This window comes from Diutina rugosa, assembly GCF_008704595.1.
Source record: "Diutina rugosa strain CBS 613 chromosome Unknown scaffold7_size311281, whole genome shotgun sequence".
Taxonomy (NCBI): domain Eukaryota; kingdom Fungi; phylum Ascomycota; class Pichiomycetes; order Serinales; family Debaryomycetaceae; genus Diutina; species Diutina rugosa.
Window position 1 is genome coordinate 270749 of NW_022995140.1, and position 20945 is coordinate 291693.

The 20945-nt window shown below is 51.7% G+C and overlaps 8 protein-coding genes across 8 annotated transcripts; 4 read left to right on the forward strand and 4 right to left on the reverse strand. All coding sequences in view use genetic code 12, as the record gives it.

Moving 5' to 3' along the window:
• Positions 1-801: 801 nt before the first annotated feature.
• On the forward strand, positions 802-2928 carry IFH1 (Ifh1p; the record flags this gene model as incomplete). Its single annotated transcript, XM_034155600.1, has 1 exon — positions 802-2928. The coding sequence occupies one exon, from the start codon at positions 802-804 to the stop codon at positions 2926-2928; it is 2127 nt and encodes a 708-aa protein (XP_034012430.1).
• Positions 2929-4435: 1507 nt separating this feature from the next.
• On the reverse strand, positions 4436-7324 carry RAD9 (chromatin-binding protein; the record flags this gene model as incomplete). The annotated part of the gene is made up of 1 exon (XM_034155603.1): positions 4436-7324. One exon carries the CDS (start codon positions 7322-7324, stop codon positions 4436-4438), a length of 2889 nt encoding a protein of 962 aa, XP_034012431.1.
• A 589-nt stretch (positions 7325-7913) lies between these two features.
• DIURU_002901 (uncharacterized protein) lies at positions 7914-9404 on the reverse strand (the record flags this gene model as incomplete). Its single annotated transcript, XM_034155604.1, has 1 exon — positions 7914-9404. One exon carries the CDS (start codon positions 9402-9404, stop codon positions 7914-7916), a length of 1491 nt encoding a protein of 496 aa, XP_034012432.1.
• A 340-nt stretch (positions 9405-9744) lies between these two features.
• Positions 9745-11166, reverse strand: PUT1 (proline dehydrogenase; the record flags this gene model as incomplete). Its single annotated transcript, XM_034155605.1, has 1 exon — positions 9745-11166. One exon carries the CDS (start codon positions 11164-11166, stop codon positions 9745-9747), a length of 1422 nt encoding a protein of 473 aa, XP_034012433.1.
• Positions 11167-13112: 1946 nt separating this feature from the next.
• DIURU_002903 (uncharacterized protein) lies at positions 13113-15098 on the forward strand (the record flags this gene model as incomplete). Its single annotated transcript, XM_034155606.1, has 1 exon — positions 13113-15098. One exon carries the CDS (start codon positions 13113-13115, stop codon positions 15096-15098), a length of 1986 nt encoding a protein of 661 aa, XP_034012434.1.
• Positions 15099-15182: 84 nt separating this feature from the next.
• On the reverse strand, positions 15183-15524 carry DIURU_002904 (uncharacterized protein; the record flags this gene model as incomplete). The annotated part of the gene is made up of 1 exon (XM_034155607.1): positions 15183-15524. One exon carries the CDS (start codon positions 15522-15524, stop codon positions 15183-15185), a length of 342 nt encoding a protein of 113 aa, XP_034012435.1.
• Positions 15525-16274: 750 nt separating this feature from the next.
• On the forward strand, positions 16275-17804 carry DIURU_002905 (uncharacterized protein; the record flags this gene model as incomplete). Its single annotated transcript, XM_034155608.1, has 1 exon — positions 16275-17804. One exon carries the CDS (start codon positions 16275-16277, stop codon positions 17802-17804), a length of 1530 nt encoding a protein of 509 aa, XP_034012436.1.
• Positions 17805-18319: 515 nt separating this feature from the next.
• UTP13 (Utp13p) lies at positions 18320-20593 on the forward strand (the record flags this gene model as incomplete). Its single annotated transcript, XM_034155609.1, has 1 exon — positions 18320-20593. One exon carries the CDS (start codon positions 18320-18322, stop codon positions 20591-20593), a length of 2274 nt encoding a protein of 757 aa, XP_034012437.1.
• Positions 20594-20945: the final 352 nt, after the last annotated feature.

A 20945-nucleotide genomic window follows, 5' to 3' on the forward strand; every position in this document is an offset into this window, starting at 1 on the left:
CTCGACCACAAACTGGCGGCGTCATTATCATCCCGCCGCTTCTCCCCGTCAAAAGAAAAAAAAAAAANAAAAAAAAAAAGTCCACCCTGCGAGCGAGCTGCAGTTGCTAGCCCTAAGGGGCTAGAGCCCAAAATGGATGGGTTTTTCAAGTTTTTCAAGAGGGGTAACTTGAGGCAAAGCAACCACCAGATCAGATCACACTATTCATATTTTAGCAGCGGGTGTCTATGTGTGTCCACGGTGATCGCCGAGCAGCTGGGCCCCATAAATGCCCGCATCTGCTCGCTCATTCCAGGCCATCGCTTGCTCGTCAAAAATATCTTGTGCCTATGCGCGTTGATAACCGGCCGGCCTAGGGTCATGGATGGCGTCACAAAACAGCCCCTATCATCAGAGGGCCACAGTTATCTACACAGTCCAAACCGGGACAAATCAAGGCAGTTTACGAAACTGACACCCTCTACCATGACACGGCTTTGGGGTTGTCAACCCCGATCACCCCACCTATACTGCCTGCTCGGCGCCTCGCCGCAGCTGTACTTTGTAAATCACCTCATCGTCTCGCTCGACCTCCCTAAATGTCTCATTCGCCCTTCCCCCCACTTTCGCACCAGCGCCGCTATATAACCCCTGCTCTCATCGCGAAATTTTTTCCCTATCTAATAAACACACACCCAGGACCGTTCCCAAAGCCGCTACGTGTGTCTACTTGTGCTCCCTACAACCTCGGCCGTTTTGCTACCACTGATGATCTATATCGACGTGCTCAATATTTTCTTCATATCCCAGCCCAAAGTGTAAATGGCAAAAAGCCCCAGAAAAGAGTGTGCCCCGGTGGGGGGCAAGAAAATCCCCAGCTACGCTGGCTTCCCCACCCCAACTTCCAATACCAACCTTACCAAGCATCGCCCCACCGCGAAAAAGCGCGCCGGCAAGTCGCTTGGGCCTCACCACTTTCAGCCCGCGGGCAAACGGTTGGGCCTGACTCCGAGCCGCCGCTTCCTGATTGTCGATTCCCCTAGTGACGATGACGACGACGACGACGACGACTCTCAAGTGGTGGTGTCGATGCCCAAACTCATGCCCCAAAAACGATTGCCCAAAGTGGCCCTGAAACGATTCCCCAAAAAGACCCCGCGTAAAACTAGTAAACACCAGAAGTTCAACTACGACGACCTTGCCTCGCTGCTGGACGATGACGCTATGGATCTTGCTGACCTGGACGACGATGAACAAAGTAATGCCAACGACAGAGACAATGACGACGAAGACGACGACGATGCGCTGGACGCGCTGCTGGTGCTGATCGACTTTTCGTTTATGAACGCCGCTGCCGCTCGTCGTAAACTGGTGGCATCTCAGTTTGACTCTGGCGACGACTCCAGTGACTCCGGCGATAACTCGCTGCTGGACCTGGACGTTGATTTCGTCAAGCTTCAGCTCCAGCATAAGGCCAAGCGCTACTCGCCGAAGAAGTCGCAACGGCCTCAACTCCCTCGCAAATACGAACTGGCTATCGCTCTGCTGGACCTGGAACTGGAGCTTCTGGACGTCCCCAGCGCCGAGCTGCTGACCACCAGTGTCGAGCCTCCGAAGTTCGGTCGTCGCAAGAGCGATGCTGTGTTGCCTGACGACATCAACTTCACCTTTGATTTTGATGACTCGACGCAGCACCTGACGCTTTTGCCTGACGGTCTTGAGGTCAATGGTAACATCAATGAAGACCTCGGTGAAGATCTTGGTGAAGACCTTGGCGAAGACTTGCTGACTCCTCCCGACCTCCCCGTGTTGCCTCAATCGCTCGATATGGTCGACTTTGACCTTGCCGTGCCCAAGATTACTGATGCCAACTCCGACGAAGAGTACGAGTTTGACGATAACGAGTTGTTGGCGACATTGCACGCCGACGACGATATTCTCGACCTGCCTGCTACTTCGGAGCCGCTGCGCACGCGTAACAACTCGATTAACCTGCTTGATGACGATGACGAGCAGAAGTTCTTGCGTGAAGAAGAAAAGTACCTCGTCAACGAGTTTGAAACCAACGGGTTCGACGATGAGGTCGACGACCTGGACGAAGACATGCTGGAGCAGGAGTTGATCGATTTCGGTGAGGACTACATGCCCAACCCGGAAGACAAGATCACCCTGCGTCTGAAGCTGGCCCTGGACGAGGACGACGACCTGTACATGTGGAACTACTTCTTTTCCACCAAGCTGGACGAGGAAGAGTCGGAGGCGCGGGCGCAGGCAGCAGCCTACGAAAATGCCATTCTCTCGCTGGACGAGGACAACCTTGGCATGGGGGCCGCCGACGGCTACGAGTCGAGCGACTCTACCGACGTCGACGAAAACCTTCCTCTGACCACCACCAACGCCAAAGTGGCGCAAAAGGCTAAAGAGGTGTTGAGTTCCACCACCACCGACTACCGGCCCCCGGTGCTCGGCACGTGGATGACGGTGGACTCGAAACCTTTTGGCATCATTGACGGTCTTTCCACTCGTGTGCTCAACGGTCACGAGCCGCGTAAGCTGCGCAAACTGGTGCTGGTCCCCACCAATGTCGACGATCCTCTCGGGCTCGACGAGTTGTTAAACGTGAGCGAGCTTGATGATCTGGAGACTGACGTGAAGATCTGGCAGGACTTTAACCTGCGGGCTAAGGTGCCGCTTGGTGCCTTCCGCAATAAGCTGACGGGTCTTGCTACTCCAGTGTTTAACGAAGGGTCAAAGCAGAAAGTATACAAACGTTCAGGCAAGGCGAAAACCGCCCGCAAGTTGGCTCGGCGTCGCCAGCTGATCCTGGAGGCGATCCAAGAAGGGTACCGGCCTACAAAGCTGGGATTATTTGCTGAGCATATTTTGGGAGACGTGGAGGAGGTGATGGGTGATGACAGGGAGTTCATGAATTTGATTAAAGGATTATGATTGTTTTTGTTTTTTTTTTATGGAATATACAGAAAGTTAGTGACACAAAGTGTAGGAGTATGAAACAGTATGTGGGCGGGACAGACTGTAAGCGTGAGCGTGAGTATACGGACGGAAGAATCGGAAATGTACCAAGAGGTCATCGGAGATTACAGTCACGATGCCCCCTACACTGTTTGACAGTTGCGATTACTCAGCTAGTCAAAAGTCTAAACTTTATTCGGCTTACGGCATAAATAATAGAACTTGGCTATACCTACCACACCATAGCCGAATTCCGTTCCGGTGTTCCGATGTGTCATTCGTGACAGGGCTCGGATATTGCTGTGATGCTCCGATGGCAGCTTTTGACAGGGGACCGCAAGTTTAGGTTAGCCAGCATGAGAGTGTTACAGTGCATGGAGGCTTATCACGACGGTGTTTGCTGGTGTGGGCAAAGGATCGGCGGCGTGGTATCAGGCTTCGGAATTAATCGCCAAATTCAGAGGTGTCAAAAAGTCTATTTTTGCACGCCGACAGTGAACGTGCTGCGGTAGGGTCATATTATGGTCGATCCACGTCATTCTTTCAAGAACTACTTGCTTCAAAACGTAAGACTACCTGCTTCAAAATGTGTACGACATATTTTCGAGGGTGAGACATCCCGCGGTTCTCTCTGTGTGTCTGTTGACTCAATCTTCTATACGAGGTGGCGTGTTTGGAGAATCCACATAAACGAGTGCCATCGAAGGAAACGTGCCACGTTATGCAGAGCATGGCGTTTGGCAATACGCAAACGACGTACGCCATGTGGGACCACGATGTTGAATATTTTTGTAGTCCCGTAGTGACGGTGGGCAGGCAGATTCGGCAAGATCGACGTCGCAGGAGAGATAATTGCCAAGTCTACCACCATCGTGGGATGGATCTGCAGGCGGCACAACTAGCCCCCACTAGCTGCACAAAGAGCTTAATTTGCACGGTGAGTGACACATTTCAGATAACAGATAACGGGAGGCTGAGCGAATTACACGCTTCCGCGGATCAACACCATCTCCCAATGCATGGCGACATTTTGTGTCACCAGAACATTTTGGTGAGATGGTGGTGAAGAGAACGACAAATACGGCCAAGAACTCAAGAAATGAGTAATGTACTCATCGGATGGTATTTGGCAAAAATGCACTTGTGTCCGCTTACCTCAGTGGTTGTTACGTCATGACACGGCAAACGTCCCCGTCTGCCAGCGGCGGTTACCGATGAGGTACGTTCGCAGGGCATTATTTGCTGCACCCGTCACTCACGTCAAAAAGCTAATGTAACATGTACGAGCCGAGCCCTGCTGTGTGCATTAGGTGCCGCCAACCTTTGATATAATTCTTAGCTACGTCAATAATTTACTCTAGGACAACGAGTTTCTCAAGTGCAGCGAAGTATATGGAGAAAATGTTCTGTGCGTTTATTATCGTGGAGAAATACATTGTTCGTGATTGTTGTTCATGATATCATTATACGTAGGCGTCTAAGTTTATACGGAAATTTCCGTCCATGGGCCCATGCGTGCAGAGATGGCCGTCTGTACCACCCACTCCCAGTCAATTACCCCCACCGTAATCATCGGATTCTTGGACTTGCTTCGCCGGGTCGACTGATTGTCGTGCTCCCCATACACCAACAAGTGGGTGGGGTCGTATGTTGTCACTTTGCGCAAGTCGGTACAGAACTCTACTATTGCTCCGAAAGCTCGAAGCATGAACAGCGGCAACTCAGGGTTCCGCACCTTGTGGGCGATAAGCACCACTGTGTACCCTTTCATGATTGTCTGATTAAATGCAGCGTTCTCATTTAACGTTTGATGAGCGTCGTAGGCAAGACGGAAGCGGTAAACGTCCAACAGCTTCACCAGCTTATGCAAAGCACTCAGCTCCCCCGCTGGTAAAAGGTATGCTGGCCAGTCATCTATCACAGCCTTCTCTGCAACGCAGTCGCTGATGTATTGGTCACTGACCACGGGCCAGCCAAGCGCCACAGCCTCAAGGTATTTGGCACTGCGACAATAGCTTCGGGCGACGACTGCCGCAAGTTTCAACGTTCCACACTTATCCGGGACATGAAACTTACCCTTGTGATACTCTAAGAAATCGTGGAGGTCTTGAGGTACGTACCAGCCACCGTTAGATTCCACTTGCTCCACAAGCGGCTCGCGAATATCATCATCAAGAAACGTAAAACAGAATACAGTACCGGCAAACAACCCTTGCGAAGTCTTTGGTTTCATTAAAGGAGGGACGTTCTGGTTATTCTTGCGTAGCAGTGCTTTAATAGGGGATACAGTGACGTTGGTCAGCATCATCGACGCCGCAAACGAGTGGGCCTGATGTTGTACCAACCACTCTCCCAAATCGAGCCAGCACTGAGAAAGCGGCACCACTCTTGGCTGTTGCAGATTGCTTCGTGTTTTACCGTTATTCCGCTCAATGCACACTGAGTTGAATCCTTCAATAGTGACAATATCATCGTTATCAGTATCGTACGAGAGTTGGGTGACAATAAACGGCGTAACTCCCGAGCGAGTGTGGATCTTATCACCCACAGTGAGATGCAACGGGTATATATCTTCGTTCTTGATCAGATACACGCCATCGGCAAACTGGACATCCAGCAGATGACGACCTCTTTCCTTGATCAATCCTGGGTATAGCTTAATGTTCCATGTAGCCCACACTGCGTTCTCATTAGCCTGGGGTCCACCGCGTCGAGTAGGCGAACTGGGGAGGTCGCTATTTGGTCCAAGCAGGGGTTGCACTAACGGCAGCAGTTCCATTGGTGTCGGCATTTCCGGCAGCGCGTATATCTTCTGGAATTGACTGTTTTGAGTCAGACGGCGTAAGTCGGGTGTAGGGCCCAAACTGATCTTTTGTTTAGCAGGACTAGTACGCCTCTGATGGGTCTCAATCAGATCTTCAATGGTTGCTGCTGTAGGTACCGGCACCAGCTCCTCCTCATCCTCCTCTTCATCGTCAGAAGCTACCACTTGAGTGTACACTGGTCGGTCAGAGGTCATATGAGCTGGTGGCAGCTGGGTATTGGCGACTTCGATATAGCTGCGGAGACGTTTGCGGCTAGGTTGTTCTTCGTCAGAGTCCTCGTGAATAATGGGGATATTTCTCAGAGTCAAGATCATCCCTTGCGACAGGTCCTGAGTGGTTGCAACAACTCCTAAAGGCAGCACAAAATCAGGGTCGGTGCGAGGCTCTCTCGAGGGCAGCACGGGATCAGGGTCAGTGGCTGGTTCCCCAGTAGAGCGATACGTGGCTCCAGCACTGGGCAGGGGCGGTGAGTAGGGTAGCAGATCCTGTAAGGTGTCTGGGTCTTGAGTTGACACTTCAGGTTGGGATACATCAGCAATATGGTTTCTCGCTGGCGTAATCGGTTGAGTGTCAGTAACGTCATCGATGGGTTTAATTGGTTGAGTATCAGCAATGCCGATGGTGGGTCTGTTTGATGTGGGGCTGGCAGACCCAATCGGCTGAGTGTCAGCAATGTAGTTTGGTGGTTGGATCGCCTGTGTGTCGGGGCTATCGTTTGTGGATCCAATCGGCTGAGTATCGGTGATATTGTTCGTGATGGCAATCGGCAGAGTGTCGAGATTGTTTGTGGATGGTGTAATTGGCTGAGTGTCGGCAATGCCATTTATCGGCTGAGTCTCGGGACTGTTATTAATTGCCAAAGTGTCGGGACTGTGGTTGATGGGTTGGGTATCGGCAATGTATCTATTAGCAATTGGAGGAAGGGATGTCTGAGACTCAGGCTGGGTGCTACCCTCAACAATGGGAGAATCAGTGACAATCGGGATCCTTACCGCTGACTTGGGTATTAGTTGAGTGTCTTGGTCGTGTACACTTAGTCTGTCGCCGTGGAATGACCCATTCAAGCGAGAAGGCGTGGGTTGAGTGGTATCCAATACTCTTTGTGCCTCATCGAGAAGTCTTTGGGTATCGTCAGTATCGGGAGTGGCAAATACCTGAGTGGCCGGTCCCTGGCTTTTGTTTGCCCCAATCGGCTGAGTGTCTGCAGTCATAAGGTGTATCTGAGGCGACGCTGATACTGACGCCACCAATGGTTGTGTAGGTAGAGTTGCCTCATCTCCATGGGAAGGCTCCAAAAATGGGTGCGAATCCTCCGATATCAGCTTAGATACGTTGGGAGTGGGCAGAATGTCTTCGTGAGTAGGTTCATCGTCATTTGCAGTGTTTTCGTCATCGTCTTCTCCGTCGAGGCGCGATAGAGATACCCTCACCAGCCGGCGCGCCGGGCGCACGGGGGAGGACTCGTCGGACTCCTCCAAGTAGGAGGCGTGGGTCCGTGGCTGTCGTAGCAGTCTTGTTACCCTCTGGGACCCCGACATTGCCAGCATCGGTCCATTCACTGGGTCGTCTTGTCAATCAGCAGTGACGCGCACTCGCGACAGGGGCTTACGTCAACGATGGATGTACGAAGCCCCTCGATGGTGACAGATCACCATCTATTTTTATCGGTCAAAATGGCTTCAATGAGGTTGATATAGATCAGAACATGAGTAAGTTTTATAGTTAATGGTTTGTGTCACATAATGTTTATGGACGGGATTCGAACCAAGGGAACACGGGGTGTTTCTTTGATCTGTTCGAGTTTGTGATGAAATGTACATAAACCCAGAAATTCGGTGAGGCAAAACATAATGCCATTAAGTGTATCAACCACGAATCTGTAATAGATTGTATAATGCAATGCTTCTGCCGGAGAAACCTAAAACCTGAAGCTATTTCACAGCCTAAAAGGGTTTACCCTCATTTCAAATTGATGCTACAAGATAAGACTACATTACAATTAACAAACAAATTTAATTCACTATAAAAATTACGCTAGATTTCAATCATGCTTAAATTACGATACTGTCACGATCGGATTACCGTCTATGTAATGTAAGATTAGAATCGTAAATATCGTAACATCGTCGTCTGCGCCTACAACTGGCTCAACAAGTCCTCAAACTTCGGTTGAGGCGGGCGCTGGCCCCGACGGACCACGTACACCACATACATGCCGATGTCGTCGCCCTTGTCGAAGGCACGCAACCACTGAGGCCGGCCCTGGTCGCGGAAGTCGACCACGGCAAGGTAGCTGTCCTTTACAAACTGGGGACGGTTGTCCAACACCCCGACCTTGTTCTTGAACAACAAGTAGTCATACAACTTCTGGTACTCGGCGCCGTCGCCTTCCACCTTCACCAAATACACATCGCATGACTGTTTCACCACGTCGAGATAAGCGTCGGCCCGCGAACGGTCGAGGCGGCCCTCGACGGTGTAGTGGCTAGACTTCATGATATCCTTAACGGTGGCGGTGGCGGTGACGGCGTCGGTAGCAGGGGTGCGCAACACGGTGGTGGCGCTAGCGCTAAACGAGGCAAAGTCGGGGAAATTAATCGTGCCGTGCCAGAGAGGAGGAGAGGAGGGCTTAGAGGAAAGAGCTATAGACGCGCCGGGCTCGGTGGCCACGGTCAGCGGCGTCTGCACCGAGTCAAGCAGCGACGTCAGCAGCAGGTCGCTGTGGACGGGGGCATCGTCGCCGTTTATGTCAGCAGTAGGTACATCATCGTCATCATCGTCATCATCGTGGTTAACAAACGTCGGGTTCGCTGAGGGCAGAAGCGGGCGAATGATCTTCGGCGCTTCGGTGTCCAGCACCAGAAACTGGCGGTGGTCGACCAGCCGCACCACCAAGTTGTCGGCCAGCGCCTCGGCCGCTTCTTGCTCACGCTGTTGTTGGCGCATGGCTTCGAGCTGCAGCGGCCCCAACACTTGGTTCTTTAAATCCTCTTTAAGTTTCAGCTTCACCCGCGCAATCAGGGCGTTAATCTGTTCGGGGGTCTTCTTCACCACTTGGGCAAAAGTGATTGTCCCCGCCTGAATATCGGCCATAAAGTTCTTCTTGAGGAGGAACAATATCCGCCGCAGTTCCGAGCTGTACTTAGCTTTGGGGAACTCTTTGAACAATATCAGCTCAATGTCGAATGCCCATTTGCGGGCCAAAGTCTCGGCATTCTCACCTTCTTTGAACTTGTAGTCTTCAGGGAATGACAGCTTAAAGTAAGCGTAGAACGCCTTCGCCGTCAGCGCCCGGAACGGCTGCAGTTTGAACCGCACATCAAAGTTCATCTGGCACTCGTTGCACAGATACTGTTCGGGGATCTTGTTCAGAAAGCCCATACATTTGGCGTGTTGCCAGGTATTGCACGCTTCACAGTACACGAAAGTGCCGCCCTCGTCCTCGTCCTCGTTGTAGTTGTCTTTGGTGGTGCCACAGGGGGTGCACCGCACCTCGTCCTCGTCGACGGCCCGGCGGCGTTTCGGTGTAGGCTTGAACGATTCTTCGGGGATGTCGTCGTAGCCGTAGAGTGTGTCTAACGCACGTTTCGAGTGCTGGCCTTTGTTTACCCGGGAGCTTGTTCGCATATGGTTAGTGGTGGCGTGGGGGTTGTCGATGTATACAAGGGGGTTTGAGATTTTTAGGATGAGGGAAGGCGAGAGAAAACAGGTCGAAGGAGTGAGGTGAGACGCGCGTGACCATCGCTGCCTAACCAAAAAACACCATGCAACAATTAGAAGTCACGTGACCGTTGTGAATGTGCGACATTGGTAAAGGAGCCAGGGAAGCGGCTGGCGATGGCCATAGTGGGGGGGAGGAAACCGCGTTCGGCTATCGGCGGCTATTGGCGGCCGACTCATCGCTACAACTGACAAAGGCTATAATAACGCCATAAATCATTAAACTCTATAAACAAAACTTCTTAACCTATGCAAAAACCCGTCTCCACGCTTCACGGCACACCGCCTTCACCAACGGGAACCCGTTGTCGGAGCGCACAGCGTCGCCGTTCTCCTCCATTCTTCTCAACAAGTACTCCTTGGTTTCCAAAGGAGGACCCCAGGGGACGTACTTGATGACGTTGTCGACACCGTAGTTCTTGGTCAACGAGTAGGTGATGTTGTCCGCCATACCCAACAATTGGCCCAAGACGACGTTGGCCTTGTAGATGTTGTTGCGGCTGGCTTCGTCACCAAACAACTTTTGCGACGCGAGCTTGAGCGAGTCGCCGTTATGCGAGGCGACGACGAGGTGGCCGATGGTGGCGGTGTTCTTGTCCTTGGCCAGCTGGCTCATGATCTGGTCGATGCAGTACAGGATACCTTGGTTGTAGTTGGCGTCGGTGTCTTCCTTGGTGGCGTGGATGATGGTGTCACGCTGCTTTTCCGAGTGGATGTAGGCGCCTCTGACGAGCTTGAGCCCCAACCGGTAGTTGCCTTGCTTGGCAAGCTTTTCTTCCTTGGCCAAAAGCTCCGCCAGTTCGCTCAAGTACATTTGCAACGTGCCCACCACTTGCGCGGGCAGGTTCAACGGGTTGTATTGTTGGTACAAGCGTCTTTGCAATTCGTAGACCCCTTCTTGGAGCTCATGCTTTTCAGCGTCAACGACAGCAACGACGAAAGGAGCCACACGGTCAGGATATTGTTGGTGCAACTTGGCGTTGGCTTCCGAGATGGCGGCGACGACAGTCAGCGCCTTGGCGACAAGGTCTTCGAATTCAGCCTTCTTGGTAGTGTTGTAGTATCTCAACACGTTAGCAGCGTCGTGGGCGAAACCAGTAGGCTTCAACGCCACGTAACCGGGGGGGATCAGGTTGATGTCTTTACCAGTAGTCTCAATCATCTTAGCGGTGTGGGGGACGAGAATCTCGTGCACGGAACGAGCAGTCTCCTTGACAATGTATTCAGGGTCGACGTTGTCGTTACCATCACAGGCTTCGATGGTCAACGAGATCATCATGTTGTTGATACCTCTTTGGGTGGCCAAACGCTCACCGGTGGCCTTAACTTCCTCGATGGTCTCACCACCGCAGTAGATCTTGTAGACAAACGTCTTGATCATCCACATAGGCACGTAGGGGAACGCCTTGATGCACATGTTGAGGATGGGCTTGTTCAAGGTGGCCATGCCGATACAGAAGTACAGCATCAATTCTGAAGGAGTAAAGTCCTTAAGGTAAGCACCGGGGTTCTGGGGCTTGGCCGCGGGCTTCACCGCCAGCAGGGCGATGGTGTTTTGCACGCCAACGGTAGACTTAGTATCAGGGGTGGAGTGGAACCATTGCTGAGGACGACGGGTCACGGGGCGGGCGAGCAACGGGGCATAGCGGGCACCGGTGTTTCTGATCATGAGATCGGGTGGATTTCGGAGCCAGACGGCGGAGGCAGCGGCGTCATTTATATCTCGGGGTCCCCTCGCTTGTGTGTGACGTTTTCGCTAACGGTTACCCCGTGCGAACTGGGGTAGGGCAAAAATTTAAATGACAGGTTTGCCTGCGATGCGGAATCTGCGAACGGGGGGGGTGCAAGCGACGCCAACCGTTTTTACTACGATGGTTTGCCGTGTGTAAGCAACGAGATAACGAATCCGGGGAAAGCGGCATCGGCTGCCAAATAGAGACTGCCGACGCCACAGGAGGGTTCTAATTCCGATAGGCGTTGACCCAGATGGTAATGGGGGATACGGAGCTTATTAACCACCTTATGTACAGATTGAGTGATCAGGGCAAAAAAGTGTGTGTAGACGGAGTTTGCGAAATGGCTGCTAAAAGCGTGACTTTACTGATAACGGCCCAAAGCAAATAGTTTTACGGGTTTCGAAGGGATCGTCTCGCCTACCTTAACCACTACCAAGAACAATGTGGGCCCAAAAAGAGGGGAGATTTATCAGGTGAATGGCGCCAGTTGGGCGTGTGGTAATTGCTCCCCTCCTTTAGATAAAAACGCTCGGAGCGGTGCATCCTTCCCGTGCCGGCAGCGAACCCCGACGAGCAAACCCAAGCGAAATGCGCATACGGCAAGTGAGAGCGATGGCAGCGATGCCACTGATGGTGCCAATGTTTGGGTCAACGTAAACACGCCATGTAGGTGGGGAACGCCTCCGGCACAAGATAAGGCATGATCCGATTTGCTGACCTACATCATTCGAGGTATACGGTAGCGGCGACGAAACATGGGGAAGTAACCTCAACGGTACACGGAGATTAAATTTGACCGTTGGTGATAGTGCAAAACGGTTTCTGCTCTCAACCAGTAATCAAATTCATTGCATTTAATATCCCCCTCCCTTTGACTCCCCACTCTTTATGGAGTCAGATAATCGAATCGACCTCCTTAAGAGATGGAAAAAAGTCACGTGACGAGACGTTGTAGTGATTAGCGGCAGGAAATCTCGCTTAAGCAGTACTCAAAAGCAAAAATTAATCAAGTCAGAATAAGCCCACGAGCCCCTAATGAAGATTCGCTAGTATGACCACAATTAGACCCGTCTTCGGGAGTGTTATGGACAATGCTTAACTCGTCACTGCCACCGAATTTCGGAGTACGGGCAACTGCCAGTCTCGGCGCAGATACGATGTGTGAGTGAAACTTGTAGTGGGTGCCGTCCCTGGTGAAATTAAGCATTATTTTGGTAATTACATTGGTAGTGCCTCATTGTTAAAATCTCGGAGCCCAGGTGGGCCATGCCAACCTAAACTGAATTAACCAAAAGCACATGTTCTTTATGGTGCAAATATCGAACACAATACTAATTGGTAGTCAATCACTTTACAAGAACTTGCTACCACCAGTTACCAAATAATAGGGGTAGCCACTGCTCGCCTATCGGGGCCCTCACTGCCACCCTACTAAAACTCACAGCGCGTGGGGAGAAGAGGGGGGGCATTCATTCGAAAACGCACAGCCGCTTACTTCCAGTTTGGGCACCCTGCCCACCAGGCTTTTCCTGGAGTCCCCGGAACTGGCCATTGTCCGTCGCCTAGATCCGTGGGGCAGTGTCTAGCCTACATCGGTGTGGGGAGGGCATGCGCAGCTAGCGGCGGCCGGATTTGCAGATTGAGGTTCAATTGGACTCGATATATCGGCGGGGGTAAATGTTCCGGAGAGTATTCCCGGATGGTGTATTTTCCGGTACGGATTTTAGGTTGAAGCACGGTGGACTATGCCCTTTTTACTATGGTCACTTCATGGGGTATTAGTTACGCTATACTAGATAGTGAAGTGATCTCTCCGCGCTACCATCCGCCGCATTTTCCCCGATTAGATCGAGCCCTCTCATCGCCCTCATTGACCCCGATGCTCAGGAGCTGGCGAGCGTACCTGAAGCGGCTGCCGCTCCCCAGCACTGTGCTTGATGTTCTCCAGCAGAAGCCTGAGCTTACCCTCACGGCGGCCGACAAACGGGTGTTCTTAAGTCCCAAAGAGGCGCGGATCACCCCGAGAAAGCGCCATAACCCCACCGCCACAGCCCCGATACCACCGCTGGCAATCATCAAGGACTTATGGCTGCCTCTGCTAACCACCACGGGTTCAGTGGACAGTTTCCGACCCGATACAAACGCGTTATCGCCGACTAAATTTCATAAAGTGGTCAACGCGTTGGTCGACCTGTTTACCACTGACCAGCTCAAACGGTACGCTCAGCAACACTGTACGATTAAGTCTCGTGACCGCAAACGTGATATCGCCGCTAAAATTGTCTCCGACGCCTGGAAAGTTGAGAAAACTGAAGGTCTCACCATCGACGATTTTACCCTGGTTAAACGAGTTAAGCTCGAACCCATGCATCTCCATTTACTTTTAAAGAACCGCAGCATTGTCCACTACTTGGGGCTCACCGGAGCTAAGCTTAAATTCGATCTGGCACTGAGTCTGATCCAATTTAGAGGTACTCAGAAACAAGTACAAGACGCTGAAGTTTTACTTAGTCATACGCTTGCACGTGCTCATACCCAAACACTTGAATGGGGTCACTTAGACTCTCAGTGTCGCCTTGATGATATCGCTGCTCATACCGATGTTTATTTCAGTCGCAGTGATAACGGTTTAAACATGACCTCATTCAACCCTAAACAACTCAAACGGGCCGAGAGATTACTACTATGGCAACAATTGCCTCAGCTTTGCCGTTCATTTATTCGTCAGGAGGTGGTGGAGCCGTCGTTGTCACTGGCCACTAATTTGATCAAATTACCATTTCAAGCCGACGCTCTGGCACTGTGGCGCCAGCGATTCAGAAGGTTATGGACGTGGGCTAGACCTCAGAAGGCTACCGCATCACCGTCATTGTCTCGGCTGATTGAACGGCTTCTGGGAGCCACTTCCACTGAGCTTAGTCTCGATGACGTCACTGACGCTAAACACAATTTAGGAGCAGCTAATCTTGAACTGGAGGCGGTGAGAGTGGTGGAGATGCTTTCACCGAGTCCCGCAGTCAGTGTCGACTCCGTGTGGCCCCAGCTAAAGTGTCCGGAACTGCCCGAGGGTTTAGTCACCGTCACTTTAGGTACCGTGGTCTTTGATGAAGAAAACCAGGCGTTTTTCGATAGCAATGCCGCCTTAGCTGCCGATGCTGCTCTGAGACTACCATTATGGCACCAGACTCATCTTAGTTCAGCGGACATTAACCATTTGATGAATGAAGAACCGGGTACTCATCTGATCCAGCTTACGTTCGTACCGCTGCCGTGGCTTAAGGAAAAGGACCCTTCAAGTTACCCTCCCATGGTTCTCTCTGCCACGTTAACGGATAAAATGACCGTCGATGTCGCCACCATTGATTTAGCCGCTGTTCACGCCGAACACAGTGTGCTTGTCCCCTTACCCGGTGAACGGGCCGATATTAAGGTCACCTACCAAAACCCTCAACTGGTGCTTGTGGAAAGCAATAATGAGGCAAACGAAGAGCTTACCGAGCCGCTGCTGCTGATAGATGAGATATTGCACCTGACGATGGCTCTGGCTCGTCACTTGGCCTCACAACCAGGGATTGGCCAATTCTTACTGAAGCTGAAACTCAACTTCTCCCAACCGTTAGATATCCATCCTACACTTGATATCACGGTAAACGGTGAGATTATCCCTTACCACTACGTGCTGACTGAGCTCAGACGACTGGTAGAGTTTAGCTACCACGACCGCCTCGTACAACACACGTTAGTTGAAGGCGGACGTCTTGGTGGTAGACGCCACGAAATCACTTTTGCCGGCGACGTTGGCGGCGATCGAGCCCTGGTACAGGCGCTCTTAGCCGACGCTCACCAATTCATCCGCGAGATGTAGACCATTGTACATAGAATTAGAATACGTTAATTTTCTAGAATACGTTAGATGCTTGTATTTACCAGGGAGTATATCTATAAACGGTTAGCGCTTCTGGAGCTCCTCCAACCGGGCGATCAGCGTCTGCAACGCGATGATGTCGGCCATGATGACGTTGTTGGCCTTCTTGTACTCGTCCAACAAGTAGTAGTAGGCGCCGGCCCCGGTGACGGTGACCCCGAGCAAAAAGCCCGTGAAACCCCCGCGGAAGGCACCGATGCGCTTGGGCGGCTTCACCACCACTTTCTTAGGTTGAGGGGGCGGGGGCAGCGGTCTCGGCTGGGCGTGCACGACCACGGGCTTTTCCACGACCACGGGGGTCTTCTGCACCACGGGAGGCGGGGTGGGAGGGTTCACTGGCACCTTGGACACCTTGACGTCCGCCATTCTGAAAAGAGTGGGCAACATATGTGATTGGTAGACGGGCGGTCGCACTTTTTCAGCGCGCCATAAGGGAACCGTTGGCGAAGGTAAATAGAGAGAATCACGACTAGAATCAATTGAATTATATGAGGATGACGACTTATGTTTAGGGACGGGATCATCGCTAAGCTTAGAAATGATCAACGCGAATGGACACTTTCATTACAAATTGACGAACGCTTTCAGCCCTCATAATGGCTGTAATAAGTTTCACACGAGTCCACAATGGGAGGTATTAGGGTGATTCGATGTAGATGTCATTCCAATATTCTTGCTTTCTCCAAAGTAGTGACAATTGAAACACAGTTGATTTTTGCAGTACTCAGCCTAATTCGAGTTAGGCTAATAAACTGCAAATATTCAAAGTGAATGTGAATTTTTCAGCCGTTGTCAGCTTCGCCAAAAGCAATTGCAATAAAGCAAATATTTCGATAATACACTCATTCGTTTTAATTCATCATCGAATGACGATGATGATTTCAAACTGCCAACTTGTCTTGTCTCCGTACTTAGTTTCACAAAATCACTCACAAAAGCAGAATATCTCACCGTCAACCAAGACTGATTACAATATATTTTACCATAATTCACTGGTAGTGGTGGCAAAAGAAACTAGTATACCGTGAACGTATTTCCGACTAAGCCTACTTATAACGGTTACTGGTATCAAGCGACCTCACTGATCACTCGCCATTGCTGCCTCACTACATTGCTATGTTCGCCACCGCTCGACGCCAGTGGCCCAAGGTGGCAACGGCGACAGTCGCCCTCGGGGCAGGGGTGTATGCTTACGATCGGACCCACTATTCAGTGGTTTCTCGAGCCGTTCGAGCCATGTGGACGCTCAGCTTTGTCGCCTACAAGTATACCCGCTGCAACTATGCCGACATGAAGGAGATGGAACAGGTCCACGAGCAGTGTGCCGAGCTGCTATTACAGATGCTCCAGAAGAATAAAGGTTTATTTATCAAGATCGGCCAGGCGATCGCCAACCAGGGCCCGCTATTCCCCATGGCGTACCAGAAACGGTTTGCCCAGTTATACGACGCTGCGCCCGCCGACGACTGGAAAGAGATCGAGGCGATGCTCAACCGAGTGTACGGGACCAGCAACTGGGGGTTTACTATTGATAGCGATGCCGTGGCGCTGGCGCTGATCGCTCAAGTTTATAAGGGCCATTTGCCTACGGGCGAGGCGGTGGCGGTGAAAGTCCAGCACCCACTGATCGAGTACCAGCTCCACGCCGACTTGTGGGTGTATCAGAATATTCTGAAAGTGTACAGTTGGGTATTTGGCCTCCCTTTCTCGATGTTTACCAAATATATCTCGCTGCAGATGGTTCAGGAGACGGATTTTGGACGGGAAGCCGCTAACGGAGAGCGTCTTCTAGCAGCGTTGATTGCGGATGGGTTCAACAACCGCGTCCACGTCCCGAAAGTGTATCCTCAGGTGTCCAAAAAGCAAGTGTTGGTGACCGAGTGGATCGACGGTACCTCATTGACGGAGACGGAGAAGATCTCGGCAAACTTCAATACCCACGATGTTCTCCACACGTTCCTCGACGTGTTTGGCCGGCAAATTTTCCGTTACGGCTTTGTCCATTGTGATCCCCACCCTGGTAATCTTATGGTGAGACGAACTAAGTGGGGCCAGCAGCAATTAGTGATCTTGGACCACGGGCTCTACATCGACTTACCCCGCGACTTTGAGCAGCAGTATAGTCGGTTATGGCAGTATATGTTTACTCAGGATACCACCCACCTCAAGGAAATCGCTCAACTGTGGGGGATTGACTCGGTGGATATATTCGCTCTGTTGGTGCTGTTGAAACCGACCTACATGACCTCTAACCCCCCTCCGAAGGCGACTCAACTTGACGACGATCGTGATATTCAGACGTTACTCGGACAATTCCTTAAGGATGAGCTGAAGTTCCCGCTTCAGTTGATCTTCCTTACGCGGACGATGAGAATGATGCAAAACATGAATAAACAGTACGGGCTGCCAGTGAATCGGATTAATGTGTTGACCAGAAGTGCGGTTGCCGGCGCCAATCTTGGATGGAGTCAACGGTTACGGGTGTCGTTTGCATTGTGGGTATCCGATATCGTATTCCTCTTTGTCAGATTCAAGCAGTGGTTGTTGGGAGACTTATGGGGTCGTCCCAGTTTGGGGATTGAAGACTATATGGAGTTGTTCATCAAGAACACCGCCAAACAGCACGGTATCGACTTTGACTTGTAGATGTTTGATGATGTAATGATAGATGTTATACAGACTTTTTTATTCTTTGTTAAAATTGAATCAGTGTAGCGAGAAAGCAAGTTCTGTTTACGTCGATATTCCTCGTACAAGTGAGGGGCTAGGTTTGTGTCTCATTCTTATCGTCGTAGGTCAGATCAGGTACTAGTGGTAATAGTGTGTACCGTGAAGCTGAGGGTGAATCACCAATATAGTCGAGTAGGTTTAACGTTGTACAAAACTTACCAGTTTTCACCAGTTGTAAACCCGAATATCACTTATGTTTGCCGACTTCTTTACATTGACCAATAAGATAATTTACGGTTATTCGAAATTTGTAACAAACGAACGTCAATTTCACAGCAGCCAGCAATTTCCGCTTAGGCTTCGCACGGACCTGTGCGAACTTATTGCTAGGCGAGCACTAAGCTAATGAGTGCGACTCCAATCCCAGGACTCCCCTGGCGCCGCACCGCGCGCACCTTCATCTCATCGCACCAGAGACCATCCCTCATCGCATGGTGGCACGCACAAGTTTTGAGCAGACCACGGCGTCCATCGAGCCGTGGTACACCGGGAACATTGCTCCCGGCATCAGCGACCACTACCTTGTCACTCCACTCGAAGAGGACGTGTGTTTCATTGACGTTTCCACTCAAAATGTCGCCTTCCGCATTGAAGGTGATGGTGAACCCATCACCGCTGTGGCCATCACTCCCGATGGCCAGTGGGCAGCGATCGCTTCCCAGTCCCAGCAGCTCCGCATCGTTAATGTGGAAGCTCAGCAGGTCACCCATACCCACCGGTTGGGGCTGCCGGTATACATCGCCACTGCCGATGCCCGGCTGCTGTTATTTGCCCTTGGTGGTTCTGATGGTGTGGTAACGGTGTGGGATATTGCCGGTGGCTACGTTACCCACTCGTTAAAGGGCCACGGGACCACAGTGTCGCTGGTTCGCTTCAATAACGGTGACGCTACCCATTTCTTATTGGCCCTGGGTGATATCATGGGTACCATTAAAGTGTGGGACTTGGTCAAGCGTAAAGCGATCCACACGCTTAACGAACACACCGCCGCTGTTAGAGGTTTAGGGTTCGTTGAGGATAGCCGGCGGTCTCAGCTGAGCTATGCGTTAATCCTGGGTGGCAGAGACGACGTCGTCATCCTCTATAACCAGAGCTATAGAGCAGCCAAGGTGATCCCGATGCTGGAGCTGGTGGAGCTGTGTGGTTTTTTTGACTACGACGACGAGCCGTGCTTCTATACTGGCGGTAACAGTGCCCAGCTTAAAGTGTGGCTGGTACTGAGTCTCGCGGTGCTTGCTCAAACGGCTAAGCCTTTGGAAACCCTGGAAGAGCTCGTGATCATTGATGTGTTTGAAGTTGACGATGCTCTTGTTACCACTCTTAGTGACCAGACGATCATCTACTACGACCGCCGTAGTCTTCTTCCCCAGTTGACCTTAGCGGGTAATCACGGGATTATCGCTGACTGTAAACCCGTGGGCGACAATCTCGTGCTTGCCACTAACTCGCCGCTGGTGCGGATTGTCAGAGCTGATGCTCCACTTCAAGTGGAATTCTTACAAGGTCACACCGACTTGGTTAACGGGGTTGATGTCAGTCCTCTGGGCCAGTGGATGGTTACTGGCGGTAAAGACGGGGTAGCGATTGTATGGCATTTGGGCGATGATGGCCACTGGGCGCTCCACCTGAGCTATAGCGGCCACAGCGGTCTGGTTTCCTCCGTGGCTATTGCCAGAGTCGACCCGCCTCAGTTTATCATTACTGCAGGTGCTGATTTAACCATCAAAAAGTGGAAGATCACTAAGGGAGAGAACCTGACGGCAATCTACACTAGACGCGCCCACGATAAGGAAATTAACGCTGTCGACATCCTGCCGAATGACGAGCACTTGGCGACGGCCTCGTATGATAAAACCGCCAAGATTTGGGATATAGATAGCGGTGAAACTCGAGGAGTATTGCGTGGTCACCGTCGGGGGCTTTGGGACATTGCTTTTTCGCCTTATGCTCCTCAAGTGGCTACTGCTTCGGGGGATAAGACTGCTAAGGTGTGGCTGTTGCAGACGTTTGGTTGCGTGCAAACACTTGAAGGGCACACCAATAGTGTTCAGAGAGTGGCGTGGCTCAATCCCGAGCTGCCGCAAGTTGTACTGACTGGTGCTGATGGTTTAGTGAAGGTGTGGAGTTCTGGTGAAGAAGTGGCGACGCTCGATGGTCACGATAATCGGATCTGGGCCCTTGCCGTTACGGCTGATGCGGTGGCGCTGATCATCACTGGTGATGCCGACGGTAAGATTGTGGTGTGGCACGATGTCACCGACGAGATGTTGAAGCAACAGCAGGAAGCTGAGAAACAGAGAGTCGAGGATATCCAGCGGTTAGACCGGCTTGTTGCCAGCAACGAGATGGGGGAAGCGTTCCTTTTAGCACTCACTTTGGGACACAGCATGAAGCTTTATCACGTTATCACTCAAATGGAAGATGACGAACAGTTGGCTGCCGTCATCGAGCTGCTTGACCAGGATCAGTTGGTGCTGGTGCTCAAGCGGGCGCGAGACTGGAACACCAACTTCCGCCACTTTGAGGCGGCGCAGCGGGTGGTGGCTGTGGTGCTTCGCCGCCCCGTGGCCGAGCTCCACGCGGTGCCGGCGGCGATGAAGATCATCGACGCGTTGGTGCCGTATAACCAGCGCCACTTGGCCCGGGTCGACGACATGATCGAGGCGCTGTACGTGTTGGACTACTGCGTCGAGGAAATGGCCTAGTCCTTCTTCTACTTCTGAGAGGCGAGAAACGGTAGAGGCAAAATTTGATAGAGAACATTGCGGCGTCAGCGCCGAGCATCCTGCTGGACAGCAGCGTATAGTAATAGCATGACAATCACGAACATTGGCAGTCGTAGGAATTGGCGGTAGTAGGAGATGATCGGTTTACGATCACCGATAATGGCGATGGGGCGAGATCGATCGAGATCATCTAGCTTAGCGATTGCGGGTGGTGGGGCGCCTCCGAATATTATTGCCGGGGCTCGAAGTCGCCCGTGAATCCGCAGCACAATCGCGAGTGAAACGAAGGCCAGGGGTTCGTGGGCTAGGGGGTGGGGCCCGTTGGCGCCCT